The sequence below is a fragment of the Corella eumyota genome, chromosome 4 (genome assembly GCF_963082875.1).
Source record: "Corella eumyota chromosome 4, kaCorEumy4.1, whole genome shotgun sequence".
NCBI classification, from domain to species: domain Eukaryota; kingdom Metazoa; phylum Chordata; class Ascidiacea; order Phlebobranchia; family Corellidae; genus Corella; species Corella eumyota.
In genome coordinates, this window is record NC_137493.1 from 6,601,323 (window position 1) to 6,626,170 (window position 24,848).

A 24,848-nucleotide genomic window follows, 5' to 3' on the forward strand; every position below is an offset into this window, starting at 1 on the left:
AATCAATTTTTTTTTTAGGTTTATTTTTTTATACAAAGTATTAAAAAACAAAGGCATTTTAAATTGTCAACAGTTAACGTAATTGCTTGTCTATTTTTTATATTTTTTGATATAAAAAAAAAATCAAATATAGTTACTTTTTTTCTTCCAGCCAACGTAAAGGTTCCCTCGCACCAACCTAAATTAAGGCAACATATAGTAAAGCTTTGTGAAATAAATTGTGTATGTCAGAATAACATTCCTCGATTTAAAAAATGGCATTAGTGGTGCAAACTTGCGACCATACCACAGCTATCAAACTAAAACTAAAGGTAAAATAGGCCTAGTGGGATATAATGCACCCTAAAGGCTCCGCAACAAACGAGTAATAATAAACACACTTTTTTTGTTAAAAAATAAAAACATTTGTAATACTTAGGTACAAGTACAAACCTGGTTGAACATTATTTCGAACAATTCTGCTCGCACTACTTTCACACTCTACGTCATCCTCGCTAGTGATGACGTAAGAACCGCTTGAATTAGTGATTGTGTTTGGAGGCAGCCACAGTCCTTTAGTTCTAAAAAAATAAAGAAAAAAATGTAAAAAGCCGATTATTTTTATCTATGTAGAAATAAGAAATAAGCTTTACCTCGGTCTGTCTTCTGCTAATCTATTCCAAAGCGACACCATGTGGTCAATCTTTTGCTTTGTGTTATGTTCTTAAGCCAATTGTTAAAATTATTTAAAATCAGTAAAAAATAAAAATATGAAAATCAATTGAAAAACCTGTGGAGTCAAAGTTGTAGAGTCTGGTTGTCGATTTTGTTTGAGCTGTTTGTCGACCTCTGTTATAAAATAAACAATTGATTCAATACTTGAGCATTACTAAGCATAGATTAAGTTATAAGTTAAAGATGCATCATACCGTTTCTTTTTTAAACGTTTTCGCAAGGCCCAAGGAACACCATTTTGATTCTATAAAATAAAAGAAAAATTCACAAGATACCTTAAATCTTATTTCACCTATCTATCTTAAGAATATATTAAAATATACCATAACTTAAAACAATGTTAATCAGTAAGTAACTTACAATTTTCTGCAGCTTACTGCGCATCATTCTACCATTGGGACTGCTGTTAAATGAAGTATTTGAACTCATATCGCCAAAGGATGACATCGAGGGAGCTAATGAAGGCACCCAATCACTATCTGCTTTGTCCCCCTTTTCATTTGGCGAACCTAAGTGTGAATATGTACTTAGTATGAGCATATAGTTATAGTTATAAAGGCAGGGATAGTTGTCTTATGGGGTAAATAATTATTCCTAGCGATTTCCAAGAAGATATTTTAAATAATTTTATCCATAGATTTTTTTTGGTTAACTAGTTTTCCTTATTTTAACTTCAACTGTAGAATTAAAAATTTCTGACCATCAGATTTAGTGGAGTGACTTTCTAACATTTTATTTTGATCTAAACATGTTTTCTTTCGATTTGAAATTTTTGTTGGCATACAATCAAATTGAATATCATCTTTTAATGAATTTAACTGATATGTAAATTCTTTTCTGATACTAAAAAAAACATATTACAAAAGTACTTGTTAGCTTGTTTTAATAAGATAGAAATACTTATGTATTTTTGTCTAAGCATCAGCATTTTTTTTCCTAATTTTTCTTAAGCCTTGCCTGTTTAACTGACTACTCTGTCCTTTTAAAAGATCCATAACTTTTCCTTGCAATAAATTAAACCTGTTTTCTTCCTGTTGTTTAGCTCGTTTTATGTTCTCACAAATTTTACTAATTTCTTTATCTTCTAACGACGACGACGCGTCAGTGTCTGTTGAATATCTTTTTCTGGGCTAGATGATAATCGAAGTAATCAAAATTACATTGTGGGTATATACGTAAACCTTTGTAAGGACAACTTAATTTGATACCTACCACAGGCTTAAATAGAGAAGGTGGGCTTGATTTTCTATCGTGTCGTAGTCTTTTGCAAAGCCTCTTAAATATAAATACGAACTTTATTACAAGTGCAATATGTGTAAATAAATAAGAGTTTGGGTAACCAACCTTTTTTTCACTAGTTAATGTTCTAGTTCTTCTTCGTTTGACGTCCGAATTTGAACTGTTCGAACTTCCAAACCCGTATATTTTCCCGCTAGATGCGCTCGAGGGTCCACTACTGACCGGTTTAATAACATTGTCGTTGTTCAATTTATTTGTAAACTTTAAAAGTTTTTCAACATCGTTAAACATATTGGGGTCGTTAATAGAGGGTATGATTCCGGGAAGGCGGTCGTGCGTTTTTAAGATGTCCTCTATGATAACAGAGATTAATTTTCCAATAAGATCACGTTGGCGAGTCACAGTATTTTGCAACCTTTCCTTTTCGATCCGAGCTGTTTTAAGAACGGTGAAGTTGTTGCTGCCAAAAACAATTACTTAGTTATTAAAAGGAAAAATAGCTTTAGTAAAATGCAATAGGTCTATTTAAGGTTGTAGTAAGGCACAAAAAGCCAGACAATATTTTGCACACAATAGCTAATTTTAGTTTTGTTTCAAAACTACATTAAGTACACTAAACTTTCGACAAGCCAGTCAAATAATAAATTATTGTAAATATATACTCAGTCAAACGTACTGTCGGATCAATCATAAACCTTACTCAAATATTAGACTTTATTAACGCAGTACAAACATTTGACCTTACTTTTCTGCAGCAGATGGAGTGCTGATTTTGTGCATATTGACATTGCAGTCGTTATTGGCGATGAAGTCTGTATTTAGTTGTGCATGTTTAGGTAATACTGTGTCTGTAACTGTTTTTTGAGGCTGTACAGTTGGCCAGGGTCGCATTTCCGTTTTTAGAGACACGGACGGTGAATGAATATTGTGAGTTAATTGTCTTGCAGTGAAATTGATAGGTTTGCAAAAGGGTGCTGTGCTGTAAAACGCAGAAACGTGCGAATCAGATTTGGTTTTCATTATTTTGTTATATTCAAAACCTAAAAAAAAATTAAAAACGCTAATTTTTATCAAAGGGTAATTACAACGCTCAGGTTAATGCGCTAGTATTTCAAATGGTATTACTTTTTTTATGAATGTTTAAAAATGGATACCATATTTAAGTGTCCTTTAATTACGAGTGTTTTTCTCTGACTAACTGTCCTAATATAGTTAATTCAAATTAACTAAATAGTTTCTAAAAATAGCTGAAGCCCTGTGCCCTATAAGCGCTTTTAATCTCTTCGACAGCTACTCCCCCTAAGCTATAATCTGGTTAACTGTATTGTTATTATTAGATTTTAAATAAGCCGGGTATATGTTGTTTACGTCATTGTTACGTCATAAGGTAAAAATTTGTTTTGAGAATTGTTTCTTATTGTGGTATTCGCAATAATTTAAATATTAATTTACATATTTAGTTTTAGTAATTCTATGTCAATAAAGATATTTTTTTACAACTTTATACATATAAATGTTTTTATAATTATTTATTTCCTATTCAATGTGTTAAATAGGAAACGAAACATTTTAGATTGAGCGATGCCACGGGTTTTCAGTGCGGTATGTAGCACCCTTGAGTAGTTCATAATTAATTTACGGCGTTGCTAATAAACAAACAACTTTGCCTCTGCCGAAAACAAACGTTTGATGATCCAAAACTGCTTAGAGCCCGATCGATAAATACGACCCGTACGTGTTTTAGTAATTAACAGACTTGAGCTTACGGCTCAGCGGGTGCACCCTAGAAGGCTGCGAGAGATTAATTAGTTTGACAGAGCTATTTAGTTGCCCATCAAACTCGCAATCAGTACATTTAAAATCAATAGAGAGAAGTACTTGGTATAAATGATTGTTAAAGATTAATAAGATTGGTATATATTAGCCTTACAGTTTAATGTAAATAGTATTCTATTGATTTAACTTTTGTGAAGCGGTATTTGCAATGTAAACAATACTATGAAGTTAAAAAAGATAAATTGAGCGAAAGTAAATTTTAAAAGCTAAACATAATAAAAGTTATCAATGAAATTAGGCAGGGTACTTTAATTAAACATAATCTTCAGTTTAGATTAATTATTACCTTTAGAACAATAATATATTCAGGTTATCTTCTTACATTACTTTTATTTCTGGACCACCTGGCAGCGTAAAGTCAACAGCTCTTGTCATTTTTTCCATTATGATATTTTATTTACTCTCTCCAAAAGCACTCACACAAAGGCTACTTAGTATTTGCTGCGGTGTCATGACTATAACAAAAATACACGCTGGTTTTGACACCTCTGTGAAGTTAAATAATTTTAAGGGCAGCACATTACCATTACCAATAGTACGGCTGTTAGTGGCTGATTTGGTATAGTTGGGCAGTATACATGTACTACAAATGTAAATTGAAATAGTTATACTTTTTTGTAGGGTAAGTATAAGCAGTTGCTATAGCAACGCCGAGGTGTTATTAAACTTGAAAAAAGCGCACTTTTTAAATACTTTAACCGAAGAGTAGTTGTAAAAATGGTATGTTTAAATATAATATTTAAACCTAATTTTTCAAAAAAATTTATTATTATTTTAGTAGTTTTGTTTTTATAACGTTTTGTAATATTAAACCTGGCAATGGAAAATCAGGAATATGATTTACTGCTGAGGTCTATGTTTGATTCATGTGATTCTACAGGTAGTGGATTATTATCTTTAAAAGAATTTGAAAGTTTATGCGTCCAACTGTCGTTAGAGGTAAGCAATTTTATTTTTGTTAACTAATTATTAGCATTAGAGGTCTGGGCGTGTTATTTATTTACGTCTATAGCCTATAATTTTGGACTGTAAAGGTCGACTGACTAACATTTATATTTTATTATTTTAAGTAGTGTTAAAAAAATCTGCCCAAATAAAAAATAACATATCTAATACTACATGTACATTTTAGATATAATATACACGTAAATGGAATAGTAAAATAACAACGTGCTTCAGGCCTGTAATTAAAAAATCAATTACTAGCAATGTTTTTACAAGATTTTAATATTTTGTATAATGTCCACAAAAATCTCATTACTTTCAACTTGTGTAGTTTTAATGTATTGTGTTGTAATGTCATTGTAACTTGTATGTCTAAGGCAATGTTGGTAGGCTTAGTGATAGTGGGTTTCAAGTGTGTGTTCCAAGACTTCAAGTGTAGCTTTTCAATTTGAAAACAACGGTTAGGGGTCGAGTACATCAAGATATGATTTACGCCCTTCTTTTTGGCATTGTGATTTTGTTTGAAGACACACTAGATAGTAAAGGTTGAGATGCCCTTAACGGTATACTCTGTTTCAAGTATGGGAAAGTTCGCCCTTATGATCATATTGGGGTTTAAAATTGGGCATAATAACATGTTATTTCTTTTGTATATACAATTTTTATAAACAACAGTAAGCTTAAGTTCATTTTAAAAGCAATGTTACCTTTAGTTATATATGATTAAAAATCTTAATTAAATCACAATGTCAATAAGACTCCATTAATTAAATTTCGGCGATATCTATTACTTCACAATGCAGTTTTTAATTAATATATTTAAACTTCTTTTATTAAGTAACCCTCCTAAAATGTATAACTTAGTTTTTAATAAGATAAATTAACTTTTACGTGATGTGTGATTTTGCTTTCCCATGTTAATTGTTGCCCACTTTTTAACACCCATCCGTTTACAATGTGTGAAATTTCAGCAGCTGTAAACTAAAGTACAATAAAGTTATGGTAGTAAAATCGTACGTTAGCGGATATTCTACTTAACATACTGACGTGTTCCTGCAAAAAAAAATGTAAACGTAGTTGATAATACAAAAAGTAAACAAAATCAATTCCGCGGTAGTTGTTTATTACTTTTTGTTTGTTGGCAACGTAGTCATGTCCCTAGGCTGTATTGTTAACTAATTGCAAGTTATTTCACTTACAATTACTAGCAATAAATCATAATATCAACACTGAATAAAATAATTAAAATAGATTAATATTTAATATTTTAATTAACACAACTACGCCAAAAGGATTGAAATATAAGCACGTGTTCACATAGAGATATTAATAATATTAATATTACATTTTTTTGCACGACCTTAAATGACATTGGATTTTGTTTTCATCTCTATGTATAAACAGCTGGAAAAACAATTTAAATTTGTACTTAAATTTAATCTCTATATTGTGTACCATACAAAACTACAAACAGGGTTTAATCTTTAAATAGGATTGCTCCAACCATGTGATTTTGTTAACACTTCTTTTGTCAATACAGAGCGAACTCAACACTCTAAGAAAGTACTTGTTCGACGACTGCACTGTATTGTCATATGCAAAATTTAGGGAGGGGCTACTGCTTCTACTAAGCGGTGTTTTGACCAATAACAGAGCAGAACAGAAAAATAACCTCGAACAATCTTTAAGCAGCGACTCTTCTGAAATTCCTACGTCGGACGATTGTCATAGCAACGATAATGTCCCAGCGACAAATGACCTTAATGATAATCGACCAGAAATAGAACAAATATCAGATTCTAACTACAATTTTAATCGTCTAAATCCGTCGGATAAAATTAATTCCTCTAAGGAGGAAAGCTGGCTGGTCATCGATATTAAGAACAAGGAAATTGACAACGACAGTGGAATTCTTAATCCAGTTATTGCAAACGAAGATTTTGGAATTGTAAAGGACAGTCAGACCAATCGAAGAAAACTGCAGTCGCCAGGTCGAAAAAATCGAAAGTACGGGCGAAGGACGCTACCAGATCTTGATTTAATTAGGTAGAGTTTAGCAACAGCTCTCAAATTGTTTAATTTCATGATCACTTTCATAAGGGTATAATAAAAAACTTTATATATTTACATTAATATCGCTATTAAACTTTGTTATTGTTCGACTTATAAAAAAGTTTTCGTTCAGAAACGAAAGTAAAATGACATCAGACACTACGAATGACCGTAACCGAAAGCGATTGTTTTTGGATCAAGAAATGTCAGAAAAGAGTCCCGTCAAGACAGATGACGTTTCCAACAACAACCGAAACAAGTTTGTTTTTAAACCTCTTGATGAAATAACCGGTAAAGGCGACGGGAGCAACTGGTAAGTAAAATTATGTCTTGAGTTCTTTGGTTTTAATTTCAACTTAGTTGCCGAATTTTTATGCTAACTTGGCATTTTTTCTTTAGTTGTTTTCATTTTTTTTTTAGGCAAAATCCGGAAAGTATGATCGAAGATAAAACAACACACGTCGAAAAAAATTTTCCCGAAACCCACCATTCCCCTCCCCAAACACCGCAGCCCCATTCGGCAATCAATATTTCTGCCCAGGATGCACAGGAAGCGCTGAGCACAATCTGGAAGCAGGTGATCGGGAGTTTGGAAGACACAATCGACGTAAATCAGTTGCAGGAGTTATTCCACGCGCAAGCTCTTACTAGTTCCTTTGATGACGTCACGCAGTTGTTCGTCATACTTGACACTGACTCTGACGGGTTGATATGCTTTAGTGACTTTGCCAGACTGATGGCCATGTTTTTACCCAACGAAGAAGAAAATATTGCTCCACCTAGCGAACAAAATGTTTCGCATAAAGAAACTCCTCGAATGGAAAACGGAAAGCATATTAAAAATTCGCAAGAGGACGATCGAGTTCACACCCCTGTTTTTCGTAATTTTTCTAGCGACCAACCTTATGCTCATAGCACGCCGTACGAACTTACAAATCAGCCAATCGCCCAGGGTAATGGTCACGTGACATCGATGGATAGTACGAGTGGATTTATGTCTAACCAAACGTCGAACAATTCATCTAAAAACTCGACTCTGTCCGGTGCTGGTGCGTTGATGTTTTTTTGACAAAAAAAAACAAAAATAATCCTAAAGTTTATATACTTTTTATTTTATGAAATATTAAAAAACGCTCTCTGTTTACTCTAGCGTTTTTAATATTAGTTTTCTGGTAAAAGCCTTAATTTTTTCCTAATTTTTGATTTCGTAAAGTTTGTTTCTAGAGCTTAACACATCGTTTGATAGCACAAGTCCCCAAAAGTCTATAACAAACTGCAACATCCAAGATAATCTTCCGGACTTGCACTGCATCGGAGCTCCCACTTATCGAAGAAGAAGAAGATCGAGTCATGCAACTTCGAGGAACTCCAGAAGACGGAGTTCTAAGATGATGTCACTTCCACATTATCACCCTTTAAGCAGAAAAAGATTGGAAGACTCGGCGCTTTTTTTTTTAACTGGAGAAAATGGCAGGTAAAAAATGCACGAACCACGAAAAAAACGTCTTGTTTGCTAAATTAACTTTTATTCCATTTTAAACAACTATGAGCAGGTTGATTAAACTAAGTTTTTTATCTTTAAATACGCAAAATGCTAATAAAAATTTTGATGTTAGATTTGTTGAAATTGATAAATTAAAGTCGATTTGGAGCGAAGAAGGAATATCTGATCCTGATCACGTGTTACAAGAATTGCGCGTCAATTTAGGTAACTTAACTTCCTTTTAAATGTGCAGTCGTAAGTTGACATTGTTATTTACTTATGATAAGACGTGATTTATTATATAATAATTAACCAATATTATTGACTAATTTAAGTTGAAGGTCGAAAAACGTTCTATAGCAACGAATACTTCTTATACTAACAACACCAAAGATGACTAATATATTAACTTGTATCATTACGATTTGTAGATGACTCTTTAAGTGTTGAAGTGTTATCTGAAGCAATGGATCAGGAACTTAGTGATAACATGGTCCATCTTGCTGCTTGTGCTTTGTATAAAAACGGAATAAAGTAAGTACTAGTTGTGCCTGCATTAATAAAAGAGACTACAGAACACAATTAAAATGCATTGCAATTAGTTAAACGTCTTTAGAATTTAGGTATATATTGATGTTTTATTTTGATTCGTCTTTACAAAAAAAAACTTATTTTTTTAGATATTACAAATCTCAAAAAGATCACGAGGCATCCGAGAGGATAAAGATCGAGTCAACCGTCGATCATCTTAACTCCCAACTTCACGAACAGGAAGAAAGAATTGATGCCATGGAGATCAACTTTCAGGGAAGACTTAATGACGTAGAAAACGAATATAAGGTTTGGGGAGCATTTTCAAGTTTTAAGAATCCATCGCAACGTTTTTAAAATGACTTGTTGTATTAAACTAGATAATGCGTTTGTTGAAATGTATACTCATTACATTTTAAATTGGTTTATTATCTATTGTTCTTATTGTTTTCGTGTGTTGGTAGGTTCAACTAGTCCAACTTCGGGATGAACTAGCTGCTCTTCAATCAAAAAATAAGACGACCAACGAATTGGAGGAAAAGAAATTGTTATTAAAACTAGATCGCTTGCACGAGGTGAGAACAGAACATATATAAATTAGCATATAACCTTAAGACCATAAAAGTAATAACACTTGTAGAAAATAAACATACTTTTTAAACTAATATTTATGGGTTTAGATTGAAGAGGAATTAAATAACGATCTGGATTTGCTGGAAACGGAAAATAAAAAGTTGGTTTCGAGGAATTCCGAACTCACAAAAGAACTTAAAGTCGCGGAATCGAACGTGGTATGTGTTTGTTCAGTTATTGTTGTGGTTTTAATTAAATAACTGTAAATACAACGACAAAAGCCGTGACCAAACAAATATTTCTTATTGTAAATGGTATTAAATTCCTTTTTTAAAATTATATTTACTTAGTTTAGATTGAATAATAGGCCTTATTTTAAGTCGCACTTCAAGGGTAACATTTGTTCATTAAAAACATCACAAGATGCAACCTATTAGAAGTAACTAAAATTTTTGCAAGGTTAATTTAGAGTGTTAAAATAAAATTGTCACTCATTTACAGGAACGTTTAAAATTTGACTTTGAAAAGTCTTATCAGTTCATGACCCAATGCAACCGAGCCCAACAAGATCAACAGCAACACCTAGAGAGACTCTTGACAGAGTATCAAAGTAGTTCGAAAAACGTTCGAGACGAGAGCGATGAATTGTTCGGTCACTTGGACTCAGTAATGCGAACATGGTTTCCGCATGAACAGGTACGTCATTTTGTGACAATAACCTGTTGTTTAAAACTTTTTAATTCAAACAATAATTTTCTATTTTTTGCTAATAGGTTTCCTCTTCCCTCGCAAAATCGCTAACGTCGCGGCAACCGCAAGACGATGCTACTGAGTCGCTATTGTCACCTATAAAACCCCTGATAAAACCTAAATCGACAAATCGCAGTCACAAATCAACGCCTCATGTCTTTCCAACGCCAAGAACAAGAAGAACTCTTTCTATTATTGACCCAGACGCGTCTATTAGCGAAGTGACAAACTCTGAACTGTTTGACTTAACCGAAGCGTCGAGTTTTCAAAGCTTGCATAACGAACTCGCTGCAACCTCGTCAAGCTCAGTTCGGTAGCTTTTATTCAATTTTTTTATTATTTTAATGCAGTTTGTTCATTCCATTGGTATTACTTTCAGCTTTATTGCAGTTTTTTTTAGTTTTTGTTATTTTATGCGCTTCTCTTTCATCATGTATTGAAGTAAGCTAACTTGCATATTTATTGCTACCTTGCATATATTTAGCAATACACCGTAAAGTATAATGTTATATTGTGAGTGCCTTGCGCAAGTTTATTCTTACTATGCGATATCCGTTTTAAATTTAATATATTTTGCGTTTAAAACAAAGTAATATACTCTAAAAAAATCTTGATTTTAAATTTTTTAATTTTGTTTTAAAATTACGTTTGTTTGTTTTTTAAGTATAACGTTTCTGTTAAAGTTTTAATAAAACAAAACAAATGGATTTTATCTGTTAAATTTATGATTACAAAAGATGATTGAGGATAAAAAAAAAACTTTGAACTTTATGCCCCAGTGACCTTTCTAAACAATAACATGGAGTGCTGCTAATTTTAATCGCAGCTTTTTGCAAGTGTTCGATAGATTTAAACAAAATTAAACTAGTTAGAAAGAAATTAGTATTGCCAAAATTTATTTAAAACATGGGAATCCCTTGGGAAATCCAGTTGTTTGCTTGGCTTCCATTTCCAATTTTTGCTTTGGTAAGTTTTATATTTTACCTAGTTAAAATACTTTTTGCATCGCAAATGGTAACACTTTAACATAACAAAAGTTACTCTATAACTAAGTCTTACCTTTATTACACTTATATTAATTTTGAATTTCTATTAGTTTCGCACACCCTACATAAACAGGGTGTGTAACCGAAATACGGCACATGTAATTAAACAAAGACTGAAAGAGGTTGCATAAATTAAACCCTTACCCTAACCCTCACATATTCAGTTTACATATTAACACATCTGACTCGTAAAGCAGACTAAGTTATACTCATTAAAACATATTTCAACTAATTTTTAATGTCTGGTTGAACAATTGCCATACTTAGGTTATAACGCCTTGTTAAATTCGGGCATGCGAAAGTAATAGAGATCCTTAATTTTTTACTAAAAATAATTTTGTAATGGTGGTAAGAACACTTGCTACACCACACATGAGGTCGTTGGTTCAATTCCCACTGATCTCATGCTGTAGCGCCCTTGAGTAAGGCGCTTTAAACGGTATGAACTTCTGCTGAGCCAGCACTTAATCAGCAGCATAATTACTGGCTGACTGGGCAATTATAATCTATAATATCCCAAACTGCCACAGGCACCTCGAGACTGGGTCGAAGTAACTGATGTTACTCTATGTTTAAGTCGCGCATTCGACTTTTCCACATCGAGGATAAAGATATATACAAAAAAAAATTGTTTTTTTAATCTGAATCTTAAAAAGGAAATTTTATATTTAGGTTGGGATATGTTTTTCAATATTTTACATTTGCTGTTACCAAAAGTCGTGTTTATTTTTTTCTGGAATCACATCAATTTTATTAATTGCTTTGTCTTTTATTGCAATAATTACTGTGCCTGTTGATGTATTTTTAGTGTCGGCTACCAAAAACAATGGCAGTTTTAAGGTAAATGTTAATATTGCATTTTTGTATCAAAAAATATCTAAAACGTAAAATGTAACTTAATGTATTTTTTAAATTTATTTATTTGTTATGTGTTTTTTGCTTTAGTAAAATAATTTAATAATTTTAGGATTGGGCCAGCAACACAACAATTCAGGAAATGGAAACTATAGTAACATACATATATTATGGTAATAAAAATTGATTGTCTTTCATACTTTTTTTACCTATCTCTAATAAACTGTTTATACAGGAGTATATGGATCTTTATTGTTTATGTTTTTTATCATTCTACCGTGTGCTTATTTTTCCTTAACAAGTCCAACATACGATGATGAAAATGGAATAATTAGTCACCCTTTGGTAAGATTTGATTTTTAAACAATTGTTTATGCTTTTAACAACTAAAACATTAACAATTTTTATTTTTTTAATTTATTACTTTTGCTGTTTTATTTAGGATATTCTTAAAGGTTTAAGATTTACCTTTTTTGGAATTCTACTGTTGACAATTATACTTGCGGTTGGGTAAGGATTTTTTTATATAATTTCATTAAAGATAATTTTATGCATTTGATAACTGCAAAGTTATTTAAAAAATAAGATAACTTTTATTATAAAGTATAGTTATTTAATTAATTTTTATGCTTTAGAATTCTTGTGCCAATGGGTAATATAGACTTAAATCAAAACACACTTTTGATCTTTAATCAATTACATCATATCATTGATAAAGATTGCTCAGCTAGTAAGTTGATGAAAATATTTTGCATAATTTTTTATAACTAGTTTTTAAATATATAGCCTATAAAAAGCATATAAAGGTAAGTGAATAGGCCTATTCAAGTAAATAATTATTTTAGACATATATTTTTTGTAATTCTTGAAAAAAATTTTTAGGATGGAAAGATGGCTCAATATTTGCAATAAATTGTCTTGGCATTATTGGGATGATTTGTTCATTGTTATATACAGTAAGTTTTGAAGAGTTTAAAGTCTTTTTTTTACTTGAAGAGTTTAAAGTCTTTTTTAATGTTTGATCAATATGGTATAACTCAATCTTAGCAAACATAAATGTTGGTTTAATTACTCATTTACCTTAACGTTTACAAAATCAATTATTAATAAAGATATGGCTTTTTCTTGTAATAGAACTTATATAAGTAATTTTTTATCACAAAAATTTAACACCACGGCCATTTTTCTGGATTAAATATTTTTTTGTGTTTAATTTTTTTTTGTGTTCAGTTTTATCATACCATACCTACTTTAAATAACAATTTTCTTTAAATAAGGCTTATGGAATGACAATCTTGCCAGTTAATCTATTAAAGGGGGCACCATCAGTTAATGTACAAACTGATGACATACGGGCAAAAATTGAAGAAATTAACGGAAAAATATTAGAACTTCGTGAAAAGGTATTCAAAAAAATTTTCTGTTATTTTATACTAGAATTTTTTGTATATATTTTTATCCTCAATGTGAGAAGGTCAAATGCGCAACCTAAACATAGAGTAACAACTGTTACCCTGACCCAGTCTCAAGTTGCCTTTGACAGTTTGGGATATTACAGATTGTAATTGCCCAATAATTACGCTGCTGATTTGGTACTGGGTCAGCAGGAGTTCATATCATTTATAGCACCTTACTCAAGGATGCCACAGCATAAAATCACTAGGGATTAAACCTAAGACCTCATGTAGTGTGTAGGAAGTGTTCCGACCACTACACCACGCTGCCCACCAATTTGTTTTTCCAACTGATAACTTTATTCACAATTTCAATTCATATTTTTTGTAATTCTTGAAAAAAATTTTTAGGATGGAAAGATGGCTCAATATTTGCAATAAATTGTCTTGGCATTATTGGGATGATTTGTTCATTGTTATATACAGTAAGTTTTGAAGAGTTTAAAGTCTTTTTTTTACTTGAAGAGTTTAAAGTCTTTTTTAATGTTTGATCAATATGGTATAACTCAATCTTAGCAAACATAAATGTTGGTTTAATTACTCATTTACCTTAACGTTTACAAAATCAATTATTAATAAAGATATGGCTTTTTCTTGTAATAGAACTTATATAAGTAATTTTTTATCACAAAAATTTAACACCACGGCCATTTTTCTGGATTAAATATTTTTTTGTGTTTAATTTTTTTTTGTGTTCAGTTTTATCATACCATACCTACTTTAAATAACAATTTTCTTTAAATAAGGCTTATGGAATGACAATCTTGCCAGTTAATCTATTAAAGGGGGCACCATCAGTTAATGTACAAACTGATGACATACGGGCAAAAATTGAAGAAATTAACGGAAAAATATTAGAACTTCGTGAAAAGGTATTCAAAAAAATTTTCTGTTATTTTATACTAGAATTTTTTGTATATATTTTTATCCTCAATGTGAGAAGGTCAAATGCGCAACCTAAACATAGAGTAACAACTGTTACCCTGACCCAGTCTCAAGTTGCCTTTGACAGTTTGGGATATTACAGATTGTAATTGCCCAATAATTACGCTGCTGATTTGGTACTGGGTCAGCAGGAGTTCATATCATTTATAGCACCTTACTCAAGGATGCCACAGCATAAAATCACTAGGGATTAAACCTAAGACCTCATGTAGTGTGTAGGAAGTGTTCCGACCACTACACCACGCTGCCCACCAATTTGTTTTTCCAACTGATAACTTTATTCACAATTTCAATTCATCTTTTAGTTAAATGACCATCAACCTTTAGTTGAGAGTGATAGAAGATTGTTGTGTCATTATTCATTACAACTATCTACTCTACAAAGTCAAAATGATGATATCAGACACCAAACTTATTCAATAACTCACAAATGCAAATGTATTGTTCGACCTTTACAAGTAGGCTTTTTATCTAAACTTAATGAAAAACAAATTTTATTCAATATTTCAAAAGTTTTTTAGGATTTTTTTTTTAATTTTTACAAATTTTACACTTATTGTTAAGATTAAAAGTGTAAATAAAAACAGTTATTGCTTCTTAATGTAGAAGTTTTATTTTTTTAGATTTTTGTCGGGTTTTTGATGATTTTAATGTCTTGGTTATTGGTGATCTCTATTATAGTTTCAAAGTAAGTTTCGGTTTAATTTAAATCTGTATAATATTTATATTTATTTTTTATTAAATTTTACTGAATCTTAATATTTTAACTTATATATACCTATTTAAATCCGCCAGCATAGTGATCCTGTGTTCGATTTCCACTGATCTTATGCTGTAATGGCCTTAAGTAAGGTGCTAAAAGCAATATTTATTCTTAAAAGGGCAATTATAATCGATAACATTTTAAAATGCCAAAGGCAACCTTAGGTTGGGTCCGGGTAATTAATGTTTTTCTATGTTTCGGCTGTGAAGTCAATCTTTCCACACCTAGGATAAAATAAATTTAAAAAAATTTAAATAGCGCAACTATAAACTTATTTTTTATTTTAGTATAAACCGTATTGTTTCATCTATGGGACTACACTCTGGCTATCTTCTTAATGAAACTACAATTATAAACCTAATTGATGAAATCCTTCTTCAAACTCATCAGGTAAGTATTTTATCCCTTATCAGTTCGCTGTTTGGTCATATTAAAATTAAATGCTAGAGAACTTTTAATGGTTGTTTTATGTTTAGTATTTTCCAATGGATAACATACTGCTTGGTATAATAATGTTCTATTTTGCTGTTTCAACTATTTCTGGGATGCAACATCTTGGAATTTGGTGTTTATGGGCTAAGGTAGTTCTTTTAATGTTGTGGTATAGAGTTAGATTTCTTAGCTTGGTTTACAATTTATAAAGTGCATTTTTGTTAAATATTTATCCTTGATGAGAAAAGGCCAACTTCAAGGCCTAAGCATAAGGTTACATTAGTTACCCAAACAGAGTCTAAAGATGATTTTTGTCAAATTAGAATTTTTGATATATTAACCCGTTGTTTGGTTTTTGGCTCAGCAGCACTTTACTCAAGGTCACTTCTTTATAAGGCTGTTGGGATCAAACCCAAGACTTTTTGTAGTGAAACCAAGTGTTTTAAACTTTTTTTTTTTTAAGTTAATTTATAATTTTAAATTTCATCAATTTTTTGTTTCTAGATTTATAAAATTCGTTTCAGACATTCTTCAGCAAAATCTTTATTGTTTAGTTCGTTTATTCTCACATTGGTTATCATATATACTTTATTTTCATTGGTATATGTGTTAGCACCACAGTATGCCACATATGGTCTTCAGCAATATATTGTAAGTTAATTATATTTGTAGTATTTTAAAGGTATTCTTATGGTATAGATGAACTATTTTTGCAAAGTTTTGTAAAATTTGATTTCATACAAACTGTATTGTTCTACTAAAAATAAATTTCATTTCACCAATATTGATCAATTTAGCATTTTAGTAGTGTAATAGTTTCTATGTCTATATTGTTTATTTATACATACAGGATACACTAACAATTAATTTTAGATTGTTTTTTTTTAAATTGACCTCATTAATAAATTATTTTACAGATATATGACAGTAATGAAACAATGTCAATTTCTGAATGTTCTATTTTTGCACCTGCAGGTTATATTGCTTTTGATTTTATTTACTAATTGAATTTTATTTTTAGGGCCTTTTTTAATTTGAAAAACTTTTATTTTTTAGAGGAATGCACCATGTCTCGATTGATGACATTTCAAATTGAATTATTTTATCGAATTTGGATTTTTGGGGCTGCATATTATTATGGAAGTTGGTTGTTTGTGCTGGTAAGCTTGTTAACTTTAAAAGAAATTCTACCAAACATAAAAAATCTGCTCTGACTTTCTAATTTATGATTATTATAGAAATGTAAAATAATAACTATTTAATACCGGAAAATATCCGACAATTTTAATCCATGGTATACTGAACCAATTTTTAAAACATTATTTTGAAAACATTTCTCTTAGAAGCTAAAGAATTTTTTGTTTTTTTTATTAAAATTTAGGTATTTATGATTGGATTTGTAGTGGCTATGCTAAGAGCTAGAAAAACTGTTGCCCAACTAACGGTCAACAATTTGAATGAAGAATTTGAAAGTACCGAACAACTTTTGCCTAATATGGAGACATAGAAATTCGGATGACAACCTTTTTAACACTTAATTATTAACATGTATAAGTGCCTAAAATAATAAATTTATCAGTTTTTAATGTTATTTAATTTTTTTTTAAATTTAAAATATAATTGACATTTTTAGAGGCTGGCTTTTAATTATGTCTTTTGCACTTTTTTTCAAGTTTAATAATATTTTTTTGAGGTCTGATTTTTTGATACACAAACAACTTCAAATAAGTATTTTTTGCTAAAAAAGTTCATTTTTATTTTTTAAAGTTTCCTTTTATTATTTTTTTAATGTTTTACTGCTTGATATTTGTACATAACAATAATTTACAGTGTTATAATTGTCCTTTACTGAAATTAAAATTGTTTTTTGTCGTTTGCCACATTTTTAATTCATTTAGTAAGTAGTAATTAATAACAGTTGCTACAAAATAAATAAAAAAGGTGAACTTAAAGAACTACTTAAGCACTAGGTTACTTGCCACTATATTATAGTAAATGTAATTTTAATATTTTGATTAACACATCGATATTTGGTTACATCTTAAAATTTATGTTTGTAAAGGGTACAACTAAATATCGTTTAATATCAAAAAGTCGATTTACCCAATATTTAGAAAAAAAGAGTTTTTTTTTGTTAACCAATTTCGGTTTAAGTTAACTAAATATTAGTTTTATAAAAGCTTAAACAGAAAACCTTTACTAGTAATCCGATATCGTGACCAACATACAAAATAAATGACTACAGTTTTTAGTATAATAATGTAATTTAATTTGATTAATCGTGTCTTTGCGTTTGATATGTGTGTACTATACAACGACTGGGTTGGCCGAGTGGTTAAGGCGTTGGACTTAAGTTCCAATGGACGAATGTCCGCGTGGGTTCGAACCCCACACCCAGTATTTTAAATTTACATTTTTTTTAAACAAAATATATACAAAAAAGGTAAAATTGTAATTGTAAATCGTTTTAGTTTGTTGTATGTTCCCAAGTTAAAGCGTTGTACTACGGTTGCAATGGTTATGGTTAGTAATCGGTTTGCTACGAGAAATAGTGAGTCTAACACAATAAACGTCAACCTTAGGGAGATATGGTAAGCGCCTGTGTTTTGTCATATTCCTTAGAGGCCACAGTACACAACCACATACCACTTAATTGCTTAGCCTGACACTGCAGTTGAATCGCGCCATTAAACTGTTAGTGAAAGTAGAAAAGAGAATACAAAATGTCGAAATCAGTTACTTTGCATAGTGGGCCACCATGGGGCTTTAGGATTACAGGTGGGGCCGACGTGGATCAAAATCTAGTAGTTAGCCGGGTTAGTCAACTCCTTTAATTAAAGTAATTTTTATAAAAATATGATGCTTGGTTATGCTTCTGGCTTAGGGAATCTGCTTATGTTACCTTTTACAAATTATTATGGAGTTACAACAATAATGCTTATTGTATTATAGGTAACACCAGGTTCGCCAGCAGAACTAGCTGGCCTTCGTAGCAGAGATATTCTGTTAGCAATAAACGACACAATTTTAAAAGATACAAGCAGACAAGAAGCTGAATCCTTGGTTAGAACATCACCACCTGGACGTTTGGATTTAGTTGTTAAATTGTATGAGTTTGCTTTAAGTTTGGGTTATTGTGATATAAAAAACGGTTTGTTTAAAAATTACGTTGTTATTATAGAGCGACAGCATGGGATGCCAAGCCAGGCCGAATGAAAGCTGCAGACCCTACATGGGTTTCAGTGGCAAAAGAATTGGAAAAACCAAGATTAATTGGCCAATCTGGTAACACATTGGATACTTGAAATCATTACAAAACATCTTATTATTTAAAATTAATCAGCATTTAATTTTACCATTCACGTTTAAAAAAAGCTCTAGTAATTTAATACATAAAAATACTCTACAACACTTTTAAGTTTTTTGTAGTTAAGGGTAAGCTAGGAAGAGTCTCGTATTATTGAACACATGTTGGTTCTGATAATTAAGTTGAGTAAGAAATGCTAGCAAATTGTTTTTATTTTTTATAACAATCGTTACAGGTGCTGACGCGTCACTTGTAACAGCTGGCACAACTTTTAAATCAGCTGCTCGGGCACCAACTGTCGTGCCTGCTGACCATAACGTACTTGAACCGAGGCGATTTTTGCCTAAAACTGAAAGTCAAATTATTTGCAATACCTGCACACAGCCAATAACGTATGTATTGTCTTAAACAATATCTTTATTATAATCAGAAATCTTATAAAATCAGATTTTATACAGAAAAACGTAATGCAAATGGACATTATTAGCCTTTTTTGTGTATTTTCAGTGGTGAATATTCTTCCGTCGAGGGTCTAAACTTTCATAAGGATTGTTTTATTTGTGCTGCACCTAACTGCCAGGGAAGCTTAGACGCAGGTTTTATAGTTGACGGTGGAAAACCCTACTGCGTGCCTTGTCATAACAAATACTTTTCTGAAACCTGTCTTAAATGCAACAAGCCAATATTCGGTGTAAGATATGTACAGTAAACTTAAAACATAATTTAAATGACTCGATTAGCAGCCCAGTTATCATGTGTTGTATTTTAGGAAGAATTTCGAACCTTAAATTGTCAGTGGCACCTTGAATGTTTTACTTGCCAATCTTGCAATCAACCGATTTATGACGGTGTATTTCATTTGGAACAAGGAAAAGTGTATTGTGATAATGGTACAGTTTATACTTGCTAGATATTGAGTTGCATTACTACAATGTATGCTAGTTTAATATTGCGGAGTGGGCAATTAGGTTGGCATTACTGCAGTTGTGTTAATTACATAATGTTTACCCTAGGGAGTTAAGCTAAGGTTGAAATATAGTTTGTGTTTTGTTTTGACTTATTCATTAAACCAAAAATATCGGTTTTGTAACATTTCATGTTATTGTAGATCACAAAAAGTTGTTTGCGACGATGTGTTATGGTTGTAATCACGTGATAAAAGCAGGAGACAGTGAACTTAAGGCATGTGGACAAAAATGGCACGCCCGCTGCTTTAATTGCAAGGTAAAGAGTTTCTGCTTTTACTTACATTACTGATATGCCTAATAGATACACTACTACACTTTTAAATGTAAAACAGTTAGCTTTAATTTTGGATTTATAAATTTACTTCTGTAATATATGTTTAGTCTTTTTCATTAATAAAACATTTTATTTTTTAAATTATTTAGATTTGCAAGAGAAACTTGAATAAGCAAAGGTTTGTGACAAGAAATAATTTTCCTATTTGTCACAACTGCAAATAACTTTTACAAGCCTTTTTAAAAATAAAAAACGGATTTTTTAATACTTGTATTTAAATAAAATGTTAATTTTTTGGTTGATCTACGAAAATATATTTAATATGTGTTTTATCTAAAAAAATTGTTTTGAGCAATATAATAAAATGTTCAACTTTGTTTGCTTATGTTTAGAAGCAAAGTATTATTTCAGATATTGCTTTTTCGAAATATATCTACAACTAAACGAATTTTCATGTTTTCGATGTATTACCGTTGTTCCCATGCGAGATTATTTGTTAATTAAATCTCGTTAGAGCCTTGATTTTGACACAAATAGTTCAATATATCTCGGTATTGATTTTCAGCTGATAATGCACTGAATATCGGAATTTGAATTGTCATATATATATGAATGATAATTATAATAGGCATAGAATAAAATTCGACTGATCAAGTGTATAAAACTATTGGTGGCAATCACATTCGGTCAAATTGACTTATAGTTTAGTAAACCTTATAGTTAGAAATTATGTATAACCGAGGGCATGTTTTTAATTCGATTTATAATAAACGAAAAGATAGAGAACGTTTTTTGAGAGGTCGCTCTTTAAGATTTCGAGCATCGGAGAAAAGAGCCATCTATGCTGTGGTAAATTAGTTCGTTTTGTTACATTTTTAATTAAATTTTTAAACTTTTTTAAAAAAATTTTCTGACATTTTAAAATAGATTTTTAAACTTTTTTAACGTCGTTGTAAATTTAATTTAAACTTTTTTTTTAATCTTTTTGGAAAAGAAGTTGACCATATATATACTAATTTTTAAAACTTTTACTGTTTGTTTAAGTAAGTTTGGAATTCTAATTTTTATGTTGGTTTCTTAGAAAAGTCACTCACTTCCTTGCGAAAGTGAATATTTGAGTTCTCAAATGAGAAGTAAAGTTCTGGAGTGGAAAAGTTCAAAACAAACCGAATTGGAAACTGTTCAGGAGATTAAACATCCAAAGTAAAAATTGCCAAACTTACACTATGTTATTTAATTGATGTTGTAAAATAACTTTTTCTTATTACATTTTATGTGTTTTATTTTTAAATTCAAGCAGTTCAGCTAAGGAGAAAAAACACTCTCCGCATTCCATTAAAAGAAATAGAGGTACTAATTAAATTTTTGGTTATTTATCTTCGTTTAAATTTAATATGTACCAATAAGTTATTTATGCTGTTTTTTTTTTTTTTATCAAGGACTCCTTATGACAGTTATCAGTTATTCAGATTCAAAATACAACAAAACATTCATAAGACATCTCTTCATTTAAAATAAGGCAATAACACAGACTCTGGCATGTTGCTTACACAAATAAAAACCGCAATAAATCGTTATTTTATTTTCTTAACTTGGTTTTGCGTAAACTCGCGACCTTAGTTTTTATTCAAACATAAATAATGCACGACGTTACATCGACTTGAGTTATAATGACATGAAAGAAAAGCCAGCAAGTTACGATAAACCAATTTAAAGTGCTTTCCAGCCCGTAAATACTGGAACAGTTTCAGTTTTTGTTTTTTAAATGTCTTACTGAGTAGATATTTAGTTTTTGTTTAGCTTACCGATTTTTTTGTTTTGAACAGTTTGCGTTCAGTACAAGCTTTTAAGTAACGTTTTTTGGTGCATATATAACTTTAATAAACGGTAAATAATAAAAAGCAATATTTAAATTAAATTAGTTAAGATTTCAATTTAATAAACGTTGAAAAAATATAAGCTTTTAAGGTATTTAAGTGACTTAGAAATTTTAGGTTTAATTTTTAACTAAGTAAAACTTAATAAAATGTGACTATGGTAAAACCAAGAGATGTATCAACAGATACTGGTAGGTCGAATCATTAAAGTAATGTCATTTTCTACTTGCGACACTTTTAATGTTGGTTTACGAATTTTCCATTATTTTTAGCTTCAACAGGTGTCCAGAGCCGGTCCGAACGAATTTCATTTATTACGTCACAATCGACCGTGTCCACGACCTCTTCGTCTGATGACAGGAAAGGTCAGAACCGAAAGCGAAAACGGGAAAAATTGAAGGTCAGAATAATCGCTAATTTAAGCCTTATTTCTTCATTGTCAAGTGGCGTTTACATAGTATTTAACTATTATACACTGCTTATTTGAAATTATAGTTTTGTGGTCTCTATAAATTTGGGTAATTGCTACATCCTTTATACTTCAGATTATTTGTCAGGTTAAATTAGTAGTTATTGATTATTTTAAGATGTGTTCAAATATAGAACGGCATGGCGAATTTTTCGCTAGGTTTATATAGTAGAAGAACAATTTGAATCCATGAGGAGATTATGCAAATTGAGGTTACTTTAAAAGTCAGTTTTAAACAACTATCTGCAACGGGTTTTAACCACCATATAAATTGCGTAATCAGATTTTCTACTATGTATATTAGTATTGTTAGGAGATTTACCCTTGAGAGTTGAAAGTTTCCGAGATTAAACAAGTTGGGCAAAAATCAATGAAATTAAGTGACAATCGCATGTGCAGATTCCTAATTAGTCTTAGGCATTTGTTCAATGATCTTCACAAAGAAAATCAATGTCTACTTCTATCTTGTATGTACATTGGTCTATAGATTGGCATTATGGTCTCTATATAGATTTTTTTCAGCACTGTTTGCAGGGATATAGATTAAGCTAAGTCAAATACCAGCAGCATTTTTTTCTATATTAGTAGATAAAAGTCATTAGATTATTGCATTGTATTTAGTTCAAAGATGCATAAAAAGGCGATTTTTACCTTTGTAAATTTTTGATACTCATGTTATCGTTAGTTGTTAAGCCTTAAAAAGAGTTTGTATATAGGTCAGGTGCCTGTAGTCTTAATTGTTTTATTGTAAGTATTTTTTTGAATGTTAAACTTCTCAAATTTGTCATTAAGACCATTAGGTTGTCGGATAAATAACTTTTGCCTTACACTTTGGCAATAAGTTTTTAAAAAAACGTTTTACACTTGGTTATTATGCAATTTTTTTAGTATTAAAAAGTTATTGCGTTTTTGTCAGCTTGTGTAATATGTTAGCAACTTAAAATGCCAGTTGCCAAGGGCACGGCTTACGTGCTGTCAAGCATTAATCAAAAACGAAAAACCCAGGCTCTGCAGAAAGCCAACAGTGCGAAAAGAGCGAGCACATTTTCTCAAATCGAGTTAGACTCGAAAGAGATCGAAAGAGCACGCCGCGAAGAGCGTCGAAGAAAATGGCAGGAGAAAGGATGTGGTCACTGCAAACGTCATCATGACCTCACAAACGGCCACGTGTTAAAGTGTGCCATTAACACTGTGGTTCGCTGTGTAGGATGCGATAAACCATTGGTTCAAAAGGATTCTGAAAACGGATATAGGCTGGTTGTGCGGTCGTGTTGTGTGGATTTCAGAGGACGTTTTTCAAAGGTATTTTGTTAGTTAGATGGCGCTTGTACACCGTTAACTCCGAACATGTATTATATTTACAGTTCAGCTAGTCACGTAGTATGGCTCACTAATTTAATCAATGGGATACATTTTTGTAAAGAACACCTTTCAAAAATATATCAAATTTCATCCTTGGATGACAGGAAAAAAATTAATTACAAAAACTATTTAAATTGAATTAATTTGGGTGAAATGTCATCTTAGCTAAAAAGATTAATTTTTTTGTATTTTTAAAATATTGATTGTATTTCAATATTTTTAATATGGGATACGTGACGTTTTAACACATTAACTTTAGAATTGTTTAATATATTACAAGTTTTCTAATATATTAAAGCAATTAGCAATTGATTTTGTATAAAATTTAATGAGCAGTATCACTGTATTGAAGTACTGTGTGTACGACCTAATTTGAACCCTCGAATGCACTTCATTAAAATAAGGCGGGAACACGTTTATTGGCTTTGCCGAGACTTCTTTTGTTACGCGTCACCTATTGTGCTATGAGCAAAGAAAAAAAACGCCTTTATAATTTATTCTCAGCTTGGTATATTCGCTTTCAGTTACGTAAAGTTCGTTTTGTGTGAAGTCAAAATTACATAGGTTATAAGCGTATATTATTTGAGTTCAGCGTGTTTTATCCTTTGCATGTTAGTTATAGTAATCAGGCAATGCGTTGGTTTATTCACGGTCTTATTATGTAACCATGGCGCAAAGCCCAATTAAAATTGACCGTTCTGCGTTATTGTATTTTGTTTAAAAAGCAGATGGCAGTGCGTTAACGAAATTAGGTTGTAAAAAAAATGCATCCCAAAAAAGCAGCGTGACTGTCGTTTTTATTGCGGTTTAGGATATTGATTTTCTATACTAATAAACCACAGAAATTAAACAACACACTGTTTAAAACGAAAAAACGACGGCCAGATTCAAATAGCTAGTTTGTAGAGTAGACTGCAGAGGCATAAGTTAAGTTTTAGTTGTAATAACATAGCCTATCGGCTAAGTGGCCAGG

At 31.0% G+C, this 24,848-nt stretch overlaps 3 protein-coding genes and 1 non-coding gene across 4 annotated transcripts; all 4 read left to right on the forward strand.

The window, feature by feature from the left end:
• The first annotated feature begins 4,608 nt into the window (after positions 1-4,608).
• On the forward strand, positions 4,609-10,672 carry LOC145750701 (uncharacterized). Its single transcript, XM_082566788.1, has 12 exons — positions 4,609-4,728; positions 6,275-6,780; positions 6,920-7,099; positions 7,207-7,835; positions 8,011-8,260; positions 8,403-8,494; positions 8,701-8,803; positions 8,950-9,109; positions 9,265-9,375; positions 9,481-9,591; positions 9,875-10,069; positions 10,147-10,672. The coding sequence occupies exons 1-12, from the start codon at positions 4,609-4,611 to the stop codon at positions 10,438-10,440; spliced, it is 2,751 nt and encodes a 916-aa protein (XP_082422914.1). The 3' UTR covers positions 10,441-10,672.
• Positions 10,673-10,954: 282 nt separating this feature from the next.
• On the forward strand, positions 10,955-17,253 carry LOC145750702 (lysosomal cobalamin transport escort protein LMBD1-like). The gene is made up of 19 exons (XM_082566789.1): positions 10,955-11,089; positions 11,842-12,009; positions 12,137-12,197; positions 12,260-12,369; positions 12,467-12,534; positions 12,660-12,754; positions 12,907-12,980; positions 13,302-13,427; positions 13,651-13,711; positions 13,830-13,903; positions 14,225-14,350; positions 14,729-14,881; positions 15,047-15,111; positions 15,474-15,576; positions 15,663-15,767; positions 16,123-16,269; positions 16,536-16,593; positions 16,675-16,778; positions 17,000-17,253. The coding sequence occupies exons 1-19, from the start codon at positions 11,030-11,032 to the stop codon at positions 17,123-17,125; spliced, it is 1,884 nt and encodes a 627-aa protein (XP_082422915.1). The 5' UTR covers positions 10,955-11,029; the 3' UTR covers positions 17,126-17,253.
• A 682-nt stretch (positions 17,254-17,935) lies between these two features.
• Trnal-uaa (transfer RNA leucine (anticodon UAA)) lies at positions 17,936-18,018 on the forward strand. The gene has a single exon. It is a non-coding gene; the product is annotated as a tRNA-Leu (tRNA).
• Positions 18,019-18,298: 280 nt separating this feature from the next.
• On the forward strand, positions 18,299-20,605 carry LOC145750576 (PDZ and LIM domain protein 7-like). The gene is made up of 8 exons (XM_082566646.1): positions 18,299-18,434; positions 18,571-18,725; positions 18,800-18,903; positions 19,161-19,317; positions 19,433-19,616; positions 19,695-19,815; positions 20,034-20,149; positions 20,317-20,605. Exons 1-8 carry the CDS (start codon positions 18,342-18,344, stop codon positions 20,389-20,391), a joined length of 1,005 nt encoding a protein of 334 aa, XP_082422772.1. The 5' UTR covers positions 18,299-18,341; the 3' UTR covers positions 20,392-20,605.
• The last annotated feature ends 4,243 nt before the right edge of the window (positions 20,606-24,848 follow it).